Raw genomic sequence first — 22981 nt, forward strand, 5'->3', positions numbered from 1 at the left:
CTGTTCCTCCTGATGAATAAAGAAAGAATGCTTTCTTTCTTTCTTTTTTAGTATGCCTTTATTAAAACTTGTATGTTCATGAGGAAAAACTGAATTTAATTTAAAGTTGGTGGTAGTCTGCAGTTGCTTGCACCTTCAAAATCAGATTAGAGGCTAGGTGTGTGTGTGTGTGTGTGTGTGTGTGTGTGTGTGTGTGTGTGTGTGTGTGTGTGTGTGTGTGTGTGTGTGTCTTTACTGAACCAATAAGCATTCCTGCTGCACAAAAACTTTTTGCTCTTTCTGAAGCTCACTAGGCACCTTCAAGAAAACAATACGCTGTTTATTCTAATAGTTTGAAGAAAAAGGCTGCAGAAAAGAGCAAGACAACCTCACATGGTCAGTGTTTAACATGCTTCTCAATCCTGCATGTCCTTGTCAGTAAGCAAAATGGCAAAGAAGTTATATGTCACAATTGGCCAGAAGGCTCAAGTTGTTTGTTGTTGTTCTTCGGGAGACACTGAAGCCCACAAAATTGCAGTCAATGAGAAAAACAGCTCATGAATTTGGAATATTCTGGCATTTTGTTCGAATGAATGATTCAATTGAATTTCAAAATTTCCAATAAAAGATTAGAGCGCTACAAACTTTCTGAAAATAAGCATAGACAGGGTAACACTGGTGCTGTTACACAAAAAAATAAGCTTCAAATGAAACTTATTTTCATTTGGATGGAAGTGTGAACAATCAGATGCGCACAGAATCGCCATGTTATTTATTTTTGTTATTTTTTATTTTTTTATTTTTAGGAGCATTAGCAACTAAGGTCATATTGCTCTGGGGATGCCGTGGGAATGCCGTGGTCATTCCCTAACCTTTCCGCATCCTCTGTATTTGGTGGTCACGTGCTCAAACTCCGGTCTAATCAAGAAGAGTGTGCTACACACTGCTGCTCCTGCCCACCTGGCTATGGAGGCGCCGAATCTCCATGCCAACTTCACAAGAAGAATTAGCCACAGGGAGAAAGTGACTGTTTTGGAAGCCCTGTGGTTTAATTGGACCTTTCTTTTTCAAAGACAACTAACAGCAGTATTTGCATATGCTCCAGAGCATATGCAAAGATGCATTCCATGAACAAACATGGCAAAGATGCATTCCATGAACACCTGGTGGTTTACACAAGATGGTGAATCACAATATAAAGACAAAGTGTTGGATTTTTTTCTTATTGTTTTTGGCTCTTTTACGTTATTGTGATTATAAAACTGTCAGTGCTTCCAGCCACCTCTAACTTCAGACTTAATTGCATGCATGTCACTTTTTCTTGTGGAGTTTCTACAGGAAACAATTAGGCTATAATCATGGACTTGGGAATCACAATTGTTCAAGTGTGAAGAATCTGAGACAGTATTTAAATTCTATACAGTGGGACCAATTGGTGATGTTACCAGCAGCAAATTCTAAATGGGAAGCATTCAAAGAATTAATATTGGAAGCTACTAGGCTTTTCATACCAATTAAGAAATACTGTTCAAGGTTTAGACCAAAATGGATGTCAGATGAACTAATGAGACATGTGGCAGAGAAGAAACATGCATGGGATACATATAAATTAATGGGTGACATGGAAGCCTGCGATAGATATAAGCTGGTCTGAAACTAAGTCACACAGGAGGTTAGGCAGACAAAGGCAGATTATGAGAAATCTTTGGCAAAGGATGCAAAGAAAAACAGCAAAGAGTTCTTTACCTATTTAAACTCTAGAAGGAAGTGGATGAATCTAATTGGTCCACTAGATATCGATGGTTCAACTGTTGATGATCCTGCTCAGGTGGCTAACAAACTAAATGAGTATTTTGCATCTACATTCACACATGAGGAGTTATTCAGGGGGGGTGGGAATGCCAGATGTGAACTAAACTCTGGCAGTGAGCTAGATGATTTTGTAATAACTGAGAGGAAAGTGGAGGAGAAATTGTTGAAGATAAACATAAGAAAGGCACCTGTGATGGATGGGATCTATCCAGTTATATTAAAGGAGGCAGCAAAGGAAGTAAGCAAACCCTTAGCCACAATTATGAGAGCTTCCTTGGACTCAGGGGAGGTACCCATGGTCTGGAGATGTGCAAATGTGACCCCAATTCATAAAGGAGGATCAAAGGGCGACACAAGTAATTATAGACCTGTTAGTTTAACTTCTGTTCCAGGGAAATTAATGGGGGTACTAGTTAAAGAAGTACTGCAGGATCATCTAGACAAGACTTCAGTTATAGCTTGGACACAGCATGGGTTTGTTAAGGGGAAGTTTTGTCTGACCAATTTGATTGGATACTATGATGTAGTCACAAAAGAATTGGATGCAGGGAATAACTTTGATATCATATATTTGGATCTTAGAAAGGCTTTTGATACTGTTGCACATGGAAGACTGCTGCACAAATTGCAGCACTGTGGCACTGGAGACAAATTGCTGCTATGGATAAAGGGATGGTTGAGTGGGAGAAGACAGAGTGGTAATCAATGGACACTGCTCATCGTGGACTAATGTTATTAATGGAGTCCCTCAGGGTTTAGTGTTGGGTTCATTGCTGTTTTCTGTATTTATAAATGACACTGATGATGGATTATCAGGCTTAATGTCCAAGTTTGTAGATGATACGAAGGTTGATAGGGTTGTTAATGACACTAATGACAGTCATCATCATCATCATCAGCCATTTTCAATCCACTGCAGGATGAAGGCCTCTCCAGCAACTTTCCAGTTCCTTCTGTTTTGAGCACTGGACATCCATTTACTACCCACAAACTCATGAATATCATCTATCCATCTCCGCCTTTGTCTTCCAGGTTTTCTTCTAGCTCCTCTTGGGTACCATTCTGTTATTTTCTTAGTCCATCTGTCATCATGTCTTCGAGCTATGTGTCCTGCCCAAGACCATTTTAGTTCTTTAGTTTTGATAAGAATGTCCTTTACTTGAGTTTGTTGCCTAATCCATGTGTTTCTCTTCTTATCTAACAGTCTGATTCCCAATATGATTCGTTCCATTCTTCGCTGTGTAGTTCTCAGCTTCTCTTCCATTCTTTTGGTGAGTGCCCAAGTTTCACTTCCATAAGTCATGGTGGGGAGTATACATTGGTTCATTATTTTACGTTTCAGACAAACTGGGATATTGCTCTTCAGTATGTGACTATATTTCCTGAATGCTATCCATCCAAAATTTATTCTTCTCTTGACTTCCAGCCATTTATCATTATTACAGCTAATAACTTGTCCCAGATAAGTATATGACTCCACCTTTTCAATTACTGCTCCTTCAATCATTATTTCCCTTTCTGTGGCATACTTGTTCATCATTACTTTTGTTTTAGCCATATTCATCTTTAGTCCAAAATCCTTACTAGCTGTGCATAACTGATTAAGATTTTCCTCTAATTCTTTGGGATCATGGCTTATGACCACAATGTCGTCTGCAAATCGTAAATGGTTTAGGTACTCTCCGTTCACATTGACTCCTTTCTGCGACCAGTCTAATCTTCTGAAAGCTTCCTCAAGGGCAGCAGTAAACAGCTTCGGAGATATTGTGTCTCCTTGTCGAACTCCTTTCTCAATTTTAAATTTCCTACTGTCTTTGTCTAGTCTAATAAAGGAGGCAGCACTCTCGTATATTTTCTTCAAAATCATAATATATGGGGTATCAATGCCTTGTCTTTCCAGTGCCCGAAACATTGCCTTATGCTGTATGGAGTCAAATGCCTTTTCATAATCCACAAATGCTAGGCATAATGGTGTTTTATATTCATTTGCTTTCTCCATTAGCTGTGATATTACGTGAAGGTGATCCATAGTTGAGAATCCTGTCCTAAAGCCAGCTTGCTCTTTCGGTTGATTCTCATCAAGTATTCTTTCTAATCTGTTAGTAATGACCCTTGTGAACAACTTGTAGATGTGGGATAACAAGCTAATTGGTCTATAATTTCCAATTTCTGATTTATCTCCTTTCTTATGCAGCAAAACTATGATTGCATTATTCCACTGCTTAGGCGTCACACCTTTTCTAATGCACTTTGTGAAGAGCCTTGCCAGTTTTTGTGTTATGTCTCTTCCTCCCAATTTTAACAACTCTACAGTAACTTCATCTTCCCCCGGGGCTTTCTGATTCTTCATTTTCTTCAATGCATGTTCTACCTCATCAGGAAGAATATTGGGTATGTCGTATGTGTTGCTACTTTGCAATCCATCTTCCCCACTGCTGGCATCATTCCCCTGCTCCTTGTATAATTCTCTATAGTAGTCTTCTGCTATTTGAATTATGCCTTCTCTGCTGTTTATAAGTACACCATCGCTATTCTTCAGTTTCAGTATCCTTTGTCTTTCTGTATTACTGTTCATGGCTGCTGATTTAAATCTTTTGTTTTCCCTTAATGCTTGTTCTACTTTTCTTGTGTTAAATCTTCTTATGTCCTCTCTGAGTCTCTTTCTAATGGCTTTGCATAACTCAGTATACTCAATTTTCTCCCTGTCAGTGTTTTTCTTGCTTTTCATTTGTCGTCTTCGGTTCATCATGACAAGTGTTTCTTGACTAATTTTTTCTTCTTTGGATTTCTTTTTCCCTATAGGTTTCTTGGGCTTTATCACTTTCAAAAAGTTGTAATATTCCTCGTCGATATCTTGGTCCTCAGCAGTCTGCAGAAGCTCATACTTGTTCTTAAGTTCCAGTACATACTGCTTTTTCTCCTCTTCTGTTATCTCAAAGACCTTTGTATTATTTACTCGAGTCAGTTTTTTCCTTTCCTTTCCTACATCTATATCAAGTGTACATCTTACCATTCTGTGATCACTTCCAACATTTACATTATTCAGGACGGTAACATCATTCACAATATATCTTCTGTTAGTGAGGATGAAGTCGATTTCATTAGTAGTTAATCCATTTGGACTCTTCCATGTCCACTTTCTGTTCACCCGTTTCTTGAAAAAAGTGTTCATTACTGACAGTCCTTGAGATTCTGCAAATTCCACAAGTCTTTCACCTCTTTCATTTCTTTCACCAATTCCAAAATTTCCTATAGTTCCCCTTTCTGCGCTGTTTTGTCTTTTTCCAACCTTAGCATTGAAGTCCCCCATAATAATAGTGTAGTGGGTTTTCTGCTCATCTAGAAGACTCTCAATTTCGGTGTACATTTCTTCAACCTCTTCATCATCATGGCTCGATGTTGGTGCATAAATCATTATAATCTTTAGCTTGTATCTCTTAGAAATCTTGAGTATTAGTCTATGACAGTACGAGTATTAGTCTTGAGTATTAGTCTATGAGAGTACTAATGACAGTACGCTGATGTAACAGTATCTAGAAAAGTTGAGCAGATGGGCTGAGAGGTGGCAAATGAAGTTAAACATTGACATATGTAAAGTACTACGTATGGGAAGCAGTAACCCCAGAGTAACATATCAACATATCTTTGGTACTACACTGACAGTGGTAGAGAGTGAAAAGGACCTGGGGGGGGGGGGGGATTTGTGCAGGCAGATATGAAGATTTCTGGGCAGTGCAGACGGTCTGCAAGAGTAGCTCATGGTGTCTTGTCAATGATATACAGGAATAAGTAGGTGATTATCCCCTTGTATAAGGCAATGGTCAGGCCACACCTTGAGTACTGTATACAGGTCTGGAGGCCTCATTTTAAGAAGAATGTAGAGCTGTTGGAACGAGTACAGAGAAGGGCAACAAGATTAGTGAATGGAACAAAGGGTTGCTCTTACGAAGAAAGGCTTAAGTTTTGCAGATTACAGTGTTTGGAGACTAGACACCTGTGAGGTGATCTGATTGAGGTGTATAAAGCCTTGAATGGTTTTATCATGCTCAATGCTGATGGGATTCTTCCTCTTGCTCAGAATTATCACCTGAGAGGACATAAATTCAAACTGAGGAAAGACAGTTGTAGGATAGATGTGCGGAAGTTTGCCTTTAGCCAGCAGGTTGTTGTTGTTAGGTTGTTGTTATTTGGTTTTTAGGAGCATTAGCAACTAAGACCATATTGCTCCGGGATATGCGGTGGTCATTCCCTTGACCTTTCCGCATCCTCCGTATTTGATGGTGACGGGCTCGAACCCCGGTCTAATCAAGAAGCGTGTACTACGCACTGCTGCTCCTTCCCACCTGGCTACGGAGGCGCCTTAGCCAGCAGGTAGTTGATTAGTGTGGAACAGACTTCCATCTTTTGTTATGGAAGTTGATAGCCTAAATAAATTTAAGGCAGAGATGGACAGGTATTTGGAACGAACGGAGGGGTGAAATCGGAACTTTATTTTGGGTGCTGCATAAGCTTGCTTTCTTGAATGCTATGCAATATTTGAAGAGAGAGAGAGAGAGAGAGAGAGAAAATGTCATGTGATTACAAACACTGGTGTATCCTCTCAGGAACTCGTCGAAATGGAGAAACATTTATAATGCACAAAACAATTTAAGTAGTTAAATTAAAATTAATTTCATGGGAAACTTAAATATGCATTTCATTTGCCATGCTGTATAAGGTATTGTTAAAGTGTTAAAAAATGCTATCATTTTTTGTCACTTTCACCTGTTTTTAAGAAGCATTTATTCTTTAAAGTGTCCTATACTTTTTCCACGGTCTATACAAGTAATCTGACGGAATGAACGTCTTTTAACTTTTGGTTTCATAACGGCAGTCAGTCGCCTCCCTTGGGGGAAGTTGTGGTTGAAACGATACACCGTGTTGAGTGCCCAGAGCAATTAAATGACATCAGTCACCCCTCTCCCCGACGGCAAAGGGCAGTCCAGTCCGCACATGCTTAATTGCTCATGAGCGAGTAGAGCAGATTGCGACTTTGACAGAAGAGGGTGAGAAATTAGAACACGAGACATAATCCCTTACGAGATCGAAACTAATAAACTCAATGACTGTCATTCTAAAATTCCGTTCGTATGAGCATATCGATTTATGTTCGATGACGCGATTTTAAAACAAGAGGAATTGCCTTACACAAACATGGAATTTCCTTTCCTCTCACAATATTTCATTTTTAGTGGTGCCAATTCACAAAGTTGACAGTCCTCAAATGAAGTTCTTTGCCCAGCATTATTGACCTGTGATCTCAGGACAGGTCAGGGCAAATTAAAGGGGAAAAACCAGAGGTATTTATATGAAAAAGAGGAAAGAAAAGGAATCTTTATCTTTGGACAGTCTTACGGTAGGTTTCGAAGTTTCAAGGTTGAAAAAGTGAGAGAGCGGATTCGTGAAGCCAAGCGAAAGATTAAGTCGGCAGAGAGAGAAAGTAAAAGAAGTTAGCCCAGAATCGTACGAATGGATAGAAGAGAAGGACTAAGAAGTGCCGGGGACAAACTACCATTTGTCGGTAAGTGAGTTTTTCTTAAACAACGTAACCTAATCACTCGAAGTTAATCATATTTTTCCACTGCCTTTAATTCACACGCACTGACCTCTCTTCTCATTAAAGTCATTCTGACAAATGCATATCTATTTTTATAGTTAGAAGTAACAGTAAGCACAAATTGCCCAATTAGTTGTTTTAATACTAATTATAATTGTTATGTTGACAGATGTATTTGTATTCAATCAATGGAACAATTGTATGACATAACTGTCATCAGCGATTGTGAATCAATGTTAGAGACTTAGTGGAAAAGCCACATGAAAAACATTACAAAACTGTAATACTGCTATCAGCAAGATAATGCTTGCATTCAGTTAATTTACCTATCAATCACATACCGATTATTCTAATTTTTGATCAGTTCAATTGTACTCACGTATATGACTTATATGTTTAATAAATCTTGTTTTGGTGATCATTTTGCCCTGCGACAATTCTCTGATACACATAATTTATATAATTATTGAGTTTTTGAGTTGGAGTTATATGGGCTCAAGGTTTACCTTAAGGAGAGAACCTTTGAGTTAATCACAACATGATCTTGATGCTGCGGGCTTACTCTTATTTAAGTCTGAGTGGGCTTGAGGGTGCAAGATTTTGTCCTAATCCAACTACCTGACTTTCATTTTAAACCCAGGCCTTCTGGAAACACATATTAGCGTGCAGCTTGTCAAAAGCTGAGTGATTCATAGAGAACGTTGTTTAGGCAAGCATACACGTTAAAACAGAAGGAAGCCTGCGGAACAGTATACAGTCTGATTTTATTTTCAATTATTACCATTTTGTATATATGTAATTTTAATGCAAGTACAGCAGAACAGTATCCGTATTAAAGGCAGGACTTAGAATATCCTGCATAGTCCACAAAAAGATTTTAAATATTGTGGCACATTTCTGAATGCCATCCATTTCAAGAATATTGGCTAACCCTAGCCAATTTTGTATTATCACTATCATCTATTGCAGAAATGGCTGAAATATAAGCTGTCTGATGATGGATAACATTTCGGCTTCTGAATTTCTCCGTGTATGAAAGGAAGAATTTTATTTTTATTCCAGTGTAAATGTCCAAGATTTAATATATTTAGAAAAATACTCACAAAAAATAAACTAATCTCAAGTAAGCTGCATATTCCCAATACCTTTTTTTTTTTTTTTTTTTTGTTAAGAGTAAAATTAAAAATTGAGTTAAAATAATATATGAAAAACTAGGTTAATTATATCATTGTGAAATTCATAAATCATGGAGATGATGCTATTGCCCAGTGCAAAAATGAATCAAAAACCATATAGGGTACATGCTTGGTATACGCTAATCTCTATGCAGATCGGCCAGTCAGCTAATGATAGATTTGAAAGCCATATCTGATACCATCTGGTAGGTCAATATGTGAAAAAAATAAAATGCGCGTTTGAAAAATATATATCACAAAATCAGTTTAATCAATGAAAATAACATTAATAAAATCATGCAAAACCATTACAAGGTGAATTTTTTTATTGTATACACAGTACAATAGTAAGGTAAATTCTCAGACAGTAGAACTACTAAATAAATGGCAATATTAATCCATGTTAAATCCATTGGGCCTAATCAAGAAGCAGTGAAAGCTGGGGAATAGGTAGAAGAATCATCAATACAGCTAGTCCCAGCTTTCAATGGCTTGTTAGTTCCATTCATATTTCATGTAATTCATTAAGAACAACAATGTAATAATCTTCTCTCATCATATAAAAAAATAAGCTTACTTTAAAGATGCATGATTTCTGTAAATGTGGGAAAAAACATAAGCTGGCAAGCATGCAATGGGAAGTTCGTAGCTCCTATAAGCTAAGAAACATGAAAGCTGCAATCTGCATTTCACCTTGATAACATAATTTCGAGGTTCCTTTAGGAGCATACAGTGTTGGTTCCAGAAGCAGAGCACATGCTTATTAACAATTAATATGCATGTATAGTCATTACAATGTATCTGTAATGACTATACATGCATATTAATTAGTATCTTTTAACATTACTGTCACATTCACTAAACAAATCTACAAACTGGCATTAGATACAATTAACTTCACACAAAATATTTTTAAATTTTTAAAAGAAAAGTGAGAGGACTTTTTTGGCACATCATATTTGCATAAAAACATGAATTAAAAAGATTAATAATAATGAATATCATCCCATTGTATTATAAAATAACAATCTCCATAAATTAGAAGTTTAATTTACTACCTGCATGTGGTCTCCAGCAAGAACAATATGTGTATTCTCAGTAGCTAAAGTTAATGCCATAAGTGTTTCACATTCCATGGCCTGAGCTGCTTCATCAAGAAGTATATGTGTAAAAAAACCTAAAATATCATAAATTTCATTTACAATGTATAAGACAATTACAGAGAAAATGTTTAATTACTGTTTGTTTATAATATTTGAAATCTTTAATTCTCGACATATGAACAGGTCTATCCCTAGATAAAGTGCAAAAAAAAATTAAACTTAAATAACAAATATATCTTACTTTTGGAGCATTCTATATCGAAAGTGCCTGATAAGGTAAAAGTGAAATCTGGTAAGTCTACTGGCATAAAATACGTATTACAAAGCATATACTGGGAAGCATAGCCAAGCCTGTTTGCAGGCTTGGCTATGCTTCCCAGAGTGCAAAGAATCAATGTGAAGTACACTCACTTCTGTTGGGTATGGTTTCAGTCAGTGTAACACAAATTACAGTTAATGATGATATTCTTGTCATATGTCTATTTTTAATAAAATCATACAATCTATGTGATCATGCCAGAGCATAAACAGAATATTATTATGAAGGCATATATAAACCATGGTAGGATTCTAATTTATGCAGCAGTGAAATACTAAAGTATATTATCAGCAAACTTTATTCTTTTTGATTACTATTAGAGAAGTTGTTGGCATGTATTGCTCATTATGTTTGATAACTATTGTTTTAAGAAAGTGACTAAAAAGTGGAAATTTGGCAATTGAAAACAAAAACAGTTTTTTTGATAACTGCATATCAAAAAAAAAATTATTTTTAAAATGAAATCATATTATAATGAATATCTCATTATAACAAAAGTATTTTCAGGTCCTGAACAATCTAATTTAACTGTTATATTATTTATGCAATAATGTGGAGTTGTCATCCTCATCTAATTGAGGCTAGCCTGGATTGGATCTCTTTTTTGACAGCTATTAAATAGAATTTTTTTATTGCTTAAAAATTACTGTTTTTTGTTATCTTTTGTTTAAAATTAGTAACGTGGTTATGTTTTTTTGATTAAGTTGGTGAATTTGTTCTTTAACTTGACCTTAAGAGATGCTTAAAAAAACCAAAGTCGACAATGCCACCATTTTACTGCACTGATATAAGAACATTCAAATTCTCCCAACACTGATACAGATGCTACTTGGTGATTTTCTATGTAGTTTTAAGGGAGTGTGCTAATGTATTACAAGTATTTTTATTAGGTCCATAAACTATAATTTTATAGCAACACATATGTAGTTTTATGAAGTATTCTATTATTTGATTGCAGTCAAATAACTGTAGTGTTATTATTTTTTGAGTCTCTTAGTTTCATTTACTATTTTTTGTATTAGGCTGGGCTTTTGCTGCACCAGCCAAAAAAAGTAAGTTTTAAATTAAATTTAAACTATCATGCCTCAGACTAGACTGGCAGAGCAAAGAGTTAAAAGCAGCAGGAATGCTTTGGTTTGGGGAGGACACTGCCAAGGGCAGTTCTCCTACAAATCAGGATTACATTACATGCTCTACTTGCTCCCTTTTTGCAAAGCTCTTTTAGTAGGATATGATACAACTGAAGGGAATGCATTTGTGTGTTCATTGTAAAGAACACGAGGAGGTGAAATGCAAATTCAGTGGACTTATATGAAGGCATGAAGCACAGGGTTGATGCCCTCAAAGGCTGCCCCACACAACGCTAGAGTCCAAGCTCCTGCATTAGAAAACACATCCTTCCCAGCAGAAATCCACAAAGACATCCTTCCCAGCAGAAATCCTTGCTTACACAGAAAGTACCTATATTTAGTGACTTTGTTGTTAGAAAACATATGGAAATGGGAACACAAAACACACTGTGCAAAAAAGAGCAGGTGGAATAGGAACAGGGAGTAATCTGGTTTTTAAAAGGTGTGCATTTAAAAAATAGAGATATTCAGTAAGTATATGTTTCACAGTCAAAATGGTGTCACAGTGCTCACACATATGAAGTCTATCAGCCCTCGTATTACTTAGCGTTAGAAGAGGCACATGATGCAAGAAAGCAAGCTTATACAGCATCAATCAAAAAAAAAAAAAAAAAAACTTTCCCATATCATCAATCCATTGTCTCCAAATGTTTGTCTAGTTCTGCCTTGAGTTTATTGAAGCTGTCAACTTCCACAACAACAGACGGAAGTTTGTTCCAGCAATCAACTGCCCACTGGCTAAAGGCATATTTCTGCACATCAATTCTACAACTGTCTTTTCTCAATTTGAATTTATGTCCATTCAGATGATTAATCTGGGAAATAGGAAGAATCCCATGAGCATTGAGCTTGCTCAAACCATTCATGTCCTCATACATCTCAATTGGATCGCCTCACAGGTGCTTAGCCTCCAGACACCGGATTTTTGCAGAACTTAAGCCTTTCTTCTTACAAGCTACCCGTTGTTCTATTCACCAATCTCACTGCCCTTCTCTGTACTTGTTCCAGCAGATCTACATACTTTCTAAAATGCCTCCAGACCTGTATACAGTACTCAAGATATGGCTTGATCATAGCCTTATACAAGGGGATAATTACCCCCTTATCCACACTAGAAAAATTCCTGTATATCATTGACAATACACCATGAGCTACTCTTGCACAATTAACCCCTAAGTCTTTTTCATTCTTCACTACCCTGAATGAAGTACCACACAGTTGAATGATACTCTGTGGTTACTGCTACCCATATGCAGTATTTTACATTTGTCATGTAAAACTTCAGTTGCCACCTATCGGCACATTTACCCATTTTTCTAGATCCTGTTGTAGTAGTGCACTGTCATTAGTGTCATTAACAACCCTGCAAACTTTCATATCGTCTGCAAACTTGGACGTTAAGTCTGATATAATTTCATCAATATCATTATTAAATACAGCAAATAACAATGGGCCCAACACTAAACCCTGGGGGACTCCACTAATAACATTAGTTCATGAAGAGTAGTGTACACCGATTAACACTCTTGTCTTCTCCCAATCAACCACCCCTTTATCAATAACAGCAAATTGTCCTTAATGCCATACTGCTCCAATTTGTACAGTAGTCTTCCATGTGCAACAGTATCAAAAGCTTTTGTAAAATCCATGTATATGATATCAAAATTATTTTTTGCATCCAGTCCTGTGACCACATCATAGTATCCAATCAAATTGGTCAGACAAGACTTCCCTTTAACAAATCCATACTGTATCTGGATGATCCTGCAGCTTCTTTAACCAGTGCCTCCATTAATTTCCCCGGAACAGAATTAAACTAACAGGTAAGTAATTACTTGTGTCACCCTTTGATTCCCCTTTGTGCACTGGGGACACATTTTCACATCTTTAGTCTGTGGGGGACCTACCTAAGCTTTCTTAATTATGGCTAAGGATTTGCTTATTTCCTTTGTCGCCTCCTTTAATACAACTGTATAGATTCTGTCCAACCCAGATGCCTTTCTTAAGTTTAACTTCAAAAATTTCTCCTCCACTGTGCTCTCAGTTATTACAAAATCATTTAGCTAACTGCTGGAGTTTGATAAACCTCTGCCATTCCCCTCCCTGAATATCTCCTCATGTGCGAATGTAGATGCAAAATACTCATTCAATTTGTCAGCTACCTGAGCAGGAATATAAACAGTCGAACCATCAATAACAAGTGGACTAATCTGATTCATCCCCTTCCTTCCAGAGTTTACGTAAGTAAAGAACTCGTTGCTGTTTTTCTTTGTATCTTTTGCCAAGGATTTCTCATAATCTGCCTTCGCCTGCCTAACCTCTTTTGTGACTTCATTAGAGACCAGTTTATATCTACCATAGGCTTCTGTTACCAGATAGTTTACATGCATTAGATGCATTTTTCTTCCCTGCTACGAGTCTCATTAGTTCATCTGACATCCATCTAGGTCTGAACCTTGAACAATATTTCTTAATCGGTATGAAAAGGCTAGTAGCTTCCAATATTAATTCCTTGAATGCTTCCCATTTAGAATTTGCTGTTGGTAACATCACCAATTGGTCCCACTGTATAGAATTTAAAAATTGTCTGAGACCACTGTAGTCACCTTTACAAAAGCAAAAATTCTTCCCTGATGGTAGTTACATCTTCGAGTAAATTCCACATCAGCACACTGTGATTACTACAACTAGTGGTTACTTTGTCTGCAAATTCTTAATGCATAAAGAATCCCTGCTGATAATCAGATCAAAAATATTACTCCCTCTGGTTGCCTCTTGAACATGCTGCTGTAGAAAACAGTCATCCAATAAATCCACAGAAGTGAGGTGTATAAGGCTTTGAATGGTTTGAGCAAGCTCAATGCTGATGGGATTCTTCCTCTTGCCCAGATTAATCATCTGAGGGGACATAAATTAAATTGAGGAAAGAAAGTTGTAGAATAGATGTGCGGAAATTTGCCTTTAGCCAGCAAGTGGTTGATTTCTAGATCAAACTTCCATCTGTCATTGTAGAGGTGGACAGCTTAAATAAATTCAAGGCAGAACTAGACAAACATTTGGAGCGAATGGATGTTGATATCTGGGAAGTTAAAATCCCCCATTATAAGACAATCTGATTTACTGGCTCACTCCATTTCTCTGTACAGCTGTTCATTGTACACATCAGAGTCTATAACACACCCCTACTCTCAAATATTGCTTTCCTAATGCTTATGTCACACCAAACTGACTCAACATTGCATCGTTCACCCATGCCAACTGGATGCACCTCCTTAGATTTTATGTGTTTCTTAACCCACAGCATAATCCCTCTTCCCTTTCTATCCTTTCTGTACAAATTATAGTCCCCAAATTCCAATTCTGCATTCCTTATATCTGTGATGCCACATCTCTGATATTCCAACAATATCAGCCTCTGATGTTTTGACCAGCACCTCAAATTCATTTACTAAACTCCTAGCATTGGTGTACATGCAAGTATACATACACCTGTTCTTACACTTAGTTACCCTAACATGGTCCATGTATTTACTTGTTCTGCAATGACTCCCAGCAATTCTTGAAACACCCAGCACCTTATTTTCCGAGCTGCTGCTCATTCCAATAGAAGCAGTGCAAGAATCACTTTCACATCTGCCTATGGTTACTGTTAATCTATTAGTCAGGGATTGGCCCCCTCCCAAGCTAGCAGTTTTCCAGCCCACCTAACACTACCTCAATAGCATCAGCAAATATACTTGCCTGTGGTCTGTATAGAAGACAAGCAGAATTTACTCAAGGTCATTGTTGATTTCCCAACAAATCAGCTAAACCATTTCCCTTGATCCCAATGTGGCTAAGGATCCAGTAGAAACAAATATCAAATTGAGATGCAGAAGAAAGAACATATCTGCTGTATCCTGGACAGGAGTGGATGAGGGTTAAATCTCATCAACGACAAGGTGTGCAACGAACCGAGAGAATCAGTATATATATAAAACATTTTTAGTGGTAGTGGTGGGTTTGTATGTAGTAAAAGGCTAGCTGTACAGTGTGCAACTCTGCTGTAAATATGATGCATGTTGAATCTGCACGGAGATCATAGTGTCATCAAAGACAACCACAATGTCATGGATCCTTGTGTCTTTGAACCACCTATATAGACTGGTAATAAGTCAAAATTTCAGCTCAGTGTGCAGAATGGAGCTTCAGGTAGACAGAAGATAGAGTGTCAGCCTTCGCTCAGTTGTTAACGGAGAAGTCAGACTGGAACACAAGCATGCAGGGCCTTGATGGGGCAATCTTGACTACCATCATATGTAAATTTCTGAGTAGCTGTTGGATACAAATACTGAATGGATGGTTGGCAGTTTGACGTGTGTTAATGATTTTCCTAAAGTGGCACAAAAATGCATGTCCATAAGGGGTAGTCTGGAAGGGATTTTATTTTAGAAGTGTATTGTTGAAAAAATCGTACCCAATAAAGTGAATAAAGATGGTTTATTTCTTTAACATACAGGCTCTGAACAGGGGATGTTAGAAATGCTCCGGTAGCAATACAGATCGCCTGAAGGTAGAATAGGATCAAGCCACTGGAGTATGCTATGATACAGCTGGGGCCTATAATCTAGTTTTGATTACACAAGTACACAATAGAGGTGTAGTAAGGTACATTGATTGGTACCCCAAGAAGTAGAGGAGATTGCATGGGCAATATTCAAGTCTCTCATGCACTACAAAGCTGATAGACATGTAGAAAGGTCAACTTTCTATCAAATACGAGCACCAAAAACCTGGTCTCAGGTACTATTTGGAATACTATTTTGTCCAAGCCTCAATCCAGGATCAGGATGGAGATGTGGTAAAAGCAAGTACAAATGGTCTTTTGCAGGGAGAACCCGAAGCCATTGGTCACTCCCCAGGAATTGAGGCGATCAAATGCATGTTGCAGTTGTCTTTGACCTTTCTGTATGCTCTTTGACACGACCCTTCCATTAATTTTGGCACTACCTCACAGGGTGTTATGTCCATCAAAATCCCCAAGAAGTAAGACAGGAGAAAGCATCTGCTTAATGAGATCAGCAAGGTCTGGCTAAGGTATGTCAATCCCAGGTGGCAAATAGAAGGAACATGTTAATAAAAACCTTAATTTAACGTGAATTTCCATTGATTCTAAGTGACAGAAGTTGAAATGGAGTCTGGTTGCCCAAAAGGATAGAAACTCCTTCATATGCAGGTTCATCTCCAGTTCTATCCCTATGTATGAAAATAATATTATGCAAGGAAGGGTTTTTCATTTGCCTTCAGGTATGTCTCCTGCAAGTAAAAGAAAACTGACTAATTCTTTTGCAGGAGGGCCTTGATGTTGTCAGTATTTTGCCAGCATCCAATTTCACTGTAGGAATTCAACCATTATTTGGGTTTGGTGGATCTGTTGTTCAGCTTTAAAAGTGCTGAGGGATTATTTTTCTCAGTTGGATTTATCTTTTTTGGGGAAGTATGGAGGTTGTCTGTTGTCCATTTCTTCTTCTGCAAAGAGTTCCAAGACTGAGTCATCTGGTACCTCCTTTACCTGAACATCCATGTTTTCTTGTGTTACAATGGGTACTTCAGGTTTCTTAGCCCTTATTCTAACATTGTTTTGTTTGCAGTGGAGCAATATAGGAGTGACAACTGATTGAACTTTCAGTATGGGTTTTTGTGAACTTAATAAAATGGCTCTTTGGGTGAGAGGTGGGATAGCCATTTTAGTTCAAGATCTGAAGGAACATCTCACTACCACCATCTGGGTTATGAAGATTTGTTGGTATTTTGTGGTTAATGCATGTTGGCTTTGTATCTAAACATGATGTAATTTCACGGTTCTTTGCACCACATCGAGTACATGCAAAAGCACCCAACAAGCCATTTATCAGTGTCCACATTTCTGATGGAAAAGCACTTTAAAGGATCTGGTACATATGAATGTACTGTGCAATTAAGATAGCCAGCTTTTATTGAATTAGGTGAATTAAAGGTAAGGATAAAGTTTCTAGTGGATACTGGATTCTCATTCCTATGTACAAATATTCATTTTGCAGCTGTCACTCCTTGGCTTTTTTATTTAGTGCTGAAGTTGTTTGTAGTTGCCAGGAAGAGAACGGTGTTTATCTGGTTTGGGATTGCAAGATTGATGCCAGGAGCTTGGGAACGTGTGTTCATTGTAGATTCAATCGATTTTTTTCTCAGACACTTCAAGCAGATTCCATTGTGGCATTACGGCTCATGATGAATTTATGTCTTGTGGGATGTTATGACAATCAGATTCCCCTAGTGAATGCTGTTTGGAGGAACTGTACTGAGCTCCTGTCACTTTTGGTCTCAATAAAGGTCACCAAAACAAAGACATTTTTACTAATTTACAAAGACATTTTTTAAAAAATTAGAAAAAAGACATTTTTTCTAATTTTTACTAATTTTAAAAATTAGTAAAAATTAGAAAATTTTTACTAATTTTTACTAGCAGGCATACTAGCCCATACAAGGGCTAGTATGCCTGCTAGCCCTTCCAAGTCCTTCTGGAAGGGCTAGCAGGCATGCTCAATACATTTTTTTCCCCTCTTCTCGTTTACTTTTATTTATTCTTTTCTTTCTTTCTTTTTATTTATTTATAGAAATGTCCAATGGAATTTCACATTTGCCCACCAATGTTTTGTCCGATGGGCTCCATCCTATGGGCTTTTCACTGGTAGAGTATATAATCAAGTATTGAGCTATTGGACCTAAAGTACCTTCAGTTCTGGGTCTTTTTGCCGAGGTAATATTTTCTATGTCAATGATAAAATTTTCTAGTAGGGGCCTTGTTGGAATCCCAGAAGAAGAGTTGAGTATCAGGATTCTTTTTTTTTTTAAAAGTTCAGCACCCTAACTCCCCACCCACCCACCACAGAGCCCAAATGGGATGCCCACTACCCAAACACCATAACTAGCCTGAATTCTGATCCTCAGTTGTTGTGGAGATTCTGGTGCAATGGCTACTTAGGCCACATTTGTTTGTTGTCTGTTATTTAGTTTTTAGGAGCATTAGCAACTAAGGCCATATTGTTCCGGGGATGTGCGGTGGTCATTTCCTGACCTTTCTGCATCCTCCGTATTTGGTGGTCACGGGCTCAAACCCCGGTCTAATCAAGAAGCGTGTGCTAAGCACTGCTGCTCCTGCCCACCTGGCTACAGAGGTGCCTACTTAGGCCATATTGCACCAATTAATGTGGGTCATACTACCTGTGTTGGCTGCTGTGGAAGCAGTCATAATCACTATTTGTTTCAGGAAAGAGAAATATTTTGTGAGAGCTGAGATTTCTGCCTATGATTTGGCAAAGTCACAAAGGTTCCTGTAAGTCTGAGAGTTGACTGAAACAATTTCTGAAATGAAAATATGTACATATTTCCACTTCAGAAATTGTTTCAGTCAACAAGTTTTTGGGACAGATGTGATCTTTTGTGACAGTGATATTGCAAAGACAGCTGTTGCTGAAGAAGTGGTAAGAAAATACCATGAAAATTTTACCTCATTATGTACATATTTCCAGCTCAGAAATACACATAATAATACCAATGTAGGTTTGAGTACATTATTATCTTCAAACAACACAGTTTACCTACGGATCATGCCACTCAAGGAATACCACAGCTTATTTGGGTACTGGCTAGGGTTACTTCTTCCTGTTTGTATGGAAGCTCGAAGCCCATAATCGTGGTATACAGATTAAATTTGAAGGAGTTTATTATTTATTTGCCTTTTCCATAGAAGTGTCCATTGTTCTTTACATATTCTTTATATATCGGTTTTGTAATCAGTGAATATTGATAGAAAATTTGTTGGATGTTTGGCATTATGACCCAGTTTCATTCCCTAGAATTCCAGCATGGCGTGGGATCCAAAAGAAAACAACCATTTGCTGATACTCACTGAGATGAATCAGCTCTACTCTGATCAGCTGTAATCAGGAATGACAGGGCACTTTGTGAGTCTGTGTATACTATGCTCTTTTGGAGTGAGAGGTGGAAAATAATTTGCAAAGCAAATTATGGCATATAACTCAGTGGGACTACTATACTCTGTGGAAAGTGATACATGAAATGACAGTTGTCAGGGAGTATCACCGCTACATCCAACCGACTCGTAGACTTTGATCCATCAGTATAAATTTTAATTAAGTTGGAATAATATTATGTATTATTAGATAATAATGTCTGCTAGGGAGTGTTTTCCTCATTGCTGGAAATAACTGTCATAAGACAGCGTGAAGGCAATCCATGGAGGCTCTGTATCTATGCAATCTTATTGGACTTTACTAAATGAATATTCTAAGTTTCTCCTAGTTCATGTAACCTAATACCAACAGGCCAAGTTGCCTGCAGTTTGTTTCAATAGTAAGTTGTAAACTGTGGTTTGTTAAGTTGACCAAATAGGATGATGGGGACTAGTTTTCGAACAACTCAGTAAGACAGTTTTTCTGTTCATATTTAGCAGAGCTTCATACGCTTCACATACAGATTTTTTACTGGTGATGTGAAAGCACTGGAGCTACCTGGGAGCTGAATGTTGGATAGGATTGAGGTGGAATAAAGCACTCCCCCTAGCAGAAGCAAAAAACGGGTGCACTGTAGTCCACGCAAGATCTAGATCTGATTAGGGATCTATATAAGTGAAGCAAGGTGTAATGATCTGCATCCCGGTTATGGCTGATAAGGCCCTGTGTATGTTTATTTATTTATTTATTTTTTTTTGACAAGCAGTCTGGAGATGTTCGATGTTCTTCTGATAGTTTAACCTGCTGTCAGAAATTAATCATAGAATGGAAATACTATTCACTATTGGAAGAGGATGGTTATTCAAGTTCAGGATTCACCTTACAACTGGTACAGAAATGAATGACAGTATATTTCTGGCTGGATAATCTATAACTGTTTTGTGTTGTCATCCATAGCTCAATGCAATTTACTGAAAATTATCCTCAACACAGTTCATGTTCTGAGAATGACAGAAGATTATGAGATTATCAGGTATGAGTCCACTGTTTTCAGAACGATTTTGGTTATATGATTCATTCTAATTGCAAATAAAGTGACACTGAAAACAGAGCCTTATGGGATTCCTTCTTGGACAAAGATTTTTGATAGAACTTGCTGATAATGAATTTGAAAGGATCTGTGTGGAAGGAAATTTTGGATGACATATAGTAAATGGCCTTTCAGGCCAAGAGAATAGAGATCCTTTAAAGATGCTAAATGTAATGCCATTTCAAAGGTTTTCTCAATGTCAAGACAGATCACAACATGTTCATTCCTGATGCTTGATTTGGCTTTAATCACAAAAGCCAATGATGACTGATTTTTTCGGAATCCAAACTGATCATTTGTTAACTGAGTTTTGAAACTCAAGGTACCAAGTGAGACAACGATATCTTTTCTAAGGTTTTGTTTAGACAGATGGTAAAAGAAATCGGTCTGTAGTTGTCAGGAACATAAAGGTGTTTATGTGGTTTGGGATTGCAAGTACATAACAATGATGCCAGGAGCTTGGGAATGTGTGTTCATTGTAGAGTCCACTGAAAAAGGTCAGCAGTGAAGATAGTGATTTTTGATCTAAATATTGGAGCATTACATAATATATCCCAACCAGGGCCAGCAGTACTGTTCCTTGAGTTGGTAAAAGATTGCTGTAGTTCAAACATTGTAAATGGTTGATTATAAAGTAAAGCACAGGTGTCAGTGAAATTCAGTTTGGATTTCTCAGATACAGCTTTAATTTTTTGAAATGATTGGTTATAAGCAGCTGAGGAGGATAACTAAGAAAATATGATTCCTAGTGATTTCATTTGTCATTTCTGTAATAATCAAAAAGAGTAGAGAGCTCTGTCCATTCCAGTTAAATAGTTAAGTAGATAAAGGAGGATATTTACCATAACTATTTTATTTTTCTCCAGATCACTCTGGAATCAGATTTTTATTAACTGAAGAAGCAAATTGAATCCAAGATTCTTTTTTTTGCTTTTTTTGTCTGATATAACAGGCTCTTGCTCTAAGTTGCTTATAATAAATAGATTGGAAGAGGCTGGGCATTTGTGGATTAGGTTCCATGCTTTGGAACCTGTTTTTTTTTTTTTTGCATCTTCATTCCACCAGAATTGCTTTGTCATTGATACTGGCAATTGATTTCTAAAGTGCTCATTAACACTATTGATGGAACAGCGCTAAATGATATGGATTTCAAACAAGACATAAATGTTGTATTTTATCCAGTCAGCCTTTGAAAATTTCTATTTTACTGGATTATCTGTTAGTAAGGAGTAGGATGTTTGAATTTTAAATATTAGTGGGTTTGATTTTGATTTTATTGGCACAAAAATGACTAAGGTTATACTGCGCCAAGTATTGTTTGTTTGTTATTTGGTTTTTAGGAGCATTAGCAACTAAGGCACATTGCTCCGGGATTGTGGTGGTCATTCCCTGACCTTTCCGCATCCTCTGTATTTGGTGGTGCCAAGTATTAGTGGGTAACAATCGCTCCTGAGAGGATCGTTAAGAGTTCAATAATCTATACTTGGAAAGAGGACTGAGAGCAAACAGAGAGGTCAACTGTAGGGGGTTGATCCTATAGGGAAATGGTATAGGTAGGAGAGCCAGTATTCTTTAACATTAAATTCTCTGTCAGTCAGTATTTTAATAAGCTTTCCTCCTTGTATATCTGAGGTGGAGGAACCCCATAATGGATGGTGTGCATTAAAGTCACCTAATAAACAAATTAGAGATGGTAATTGCAAAACAAGATCTTCAATTCCCTGAATAGTACATGGGTGAAGGGGGGGAAGATAAATTGAGACCAGTGTCAAAGTAATACCAATTACTATATGTGTGGCAACAGCTTCTAAGGTTTGCAATGGAATACAATGAAGGGGACTCTTGAGTCCAAGAGTATGGCTACTCCTCCATGAGCAGTAAAATTTCTGATTGAAAGGGAGATTTTGGGTATTAAATTTGTTTCTTGTAAGCATATGGCAAGTTTAAGTTTGTTTGTTTGTTTGTTTGTTATTTGGTTTCTAGGAGAATTAGCAACTAAGGCCATATCGCTCCGGGGATATGCGGTGGTCATTCCCTGACCTTTCCGCATCCTCTGTATTTGGTAGTCATGGGCTCGAACCCCAGTCTAATCAAGAAGCGTGTGCTATGCACTGCCGCTCCTGCCCACCTGGCTACGGAGGCACCTGCGTATGGCAAGAGGATTGTAGTGGTGAATTAGCTTATAGATATCATCAATGTTGCTGCAAAAATCTCTGCAATTCCCCATTATTTGGTTCTGTAAGAGGAAGATGAATCTGTCTGCTTTTTTTAGGAGTGGATTTTTTTATAAAGGTCATGTTTTTATGTTTCTTTTCTAGAAAATTGGGGTGTTCTGAGTCATTGATATAGTCTATATAGTCATTTAATTAAGAACATCTAGTTTCCATATCATCTGTATCCATGCTTGGTGGGTGTGACTGTTACACCTCAACACCTCTGATCTTTGAGATTTCTCTGCTACTTGACAATGAAGGCTTTGGGATGGAATTGTGAATGGAGTATTATTGCTTTAGTCTACCTGGTGCAGTATAGATTTATGCTGGATTGGGAGTACTGTTTAAGCCCAGCCTATGATCAATATGGGGAGACTAGCCCTTCTACCTGATACGCTACTGATATTTACCTGATACAGAAGCACAAGTGCATTTTGGTGTAATTAATTTGACTTTTTTTCTTGCTTATTTATTTGGTATACTTAATTTGCAGTGCATTCATTTTCAATTTTGGTATACTTAATTTGACTTTTTTTTCTTGCTTACTGATAAATTTTATTTTCAATATTATAT

General features: G+C 37.4%; 1 protein-coding gene across 1 annotated transcript in view; it reads right to left on the reverse strand.

Moving 5' to 3' along the window:
* Positions 1 to 22981, reverse strand: part of Helz (Helicase with zinc finger) — a 509821-nt gene that overhangs the window by 160766 nt on the left and 326074 nt on the right. The window contains exon 11 of the mRNA XM_090378353.1: positions 9621 to 9739. Coding sequence (XP_090234479.1) covers positions 9621 to 9739 — 119 coding nt within the window. The remainder of the gene's footprint in view (positions 1 to 9620; positions 9740 to 22981) is intronic.

This window comes from Mastigoproctus giganteus, chromosome 7 (assembly GCF_048544385.1).
Source record: "Mastigoproctus giganteus isolate SK-2022 chromosome 7, ASM4854438v1, whole genome shotgun sequence".
Lineage (NCBI taxonomy): Eukaryota > Metazoa > Arthropoda > Arachnida > Uropygi > Thelyphonidae > Mastigoproctus > Mastigoproctus giganteus.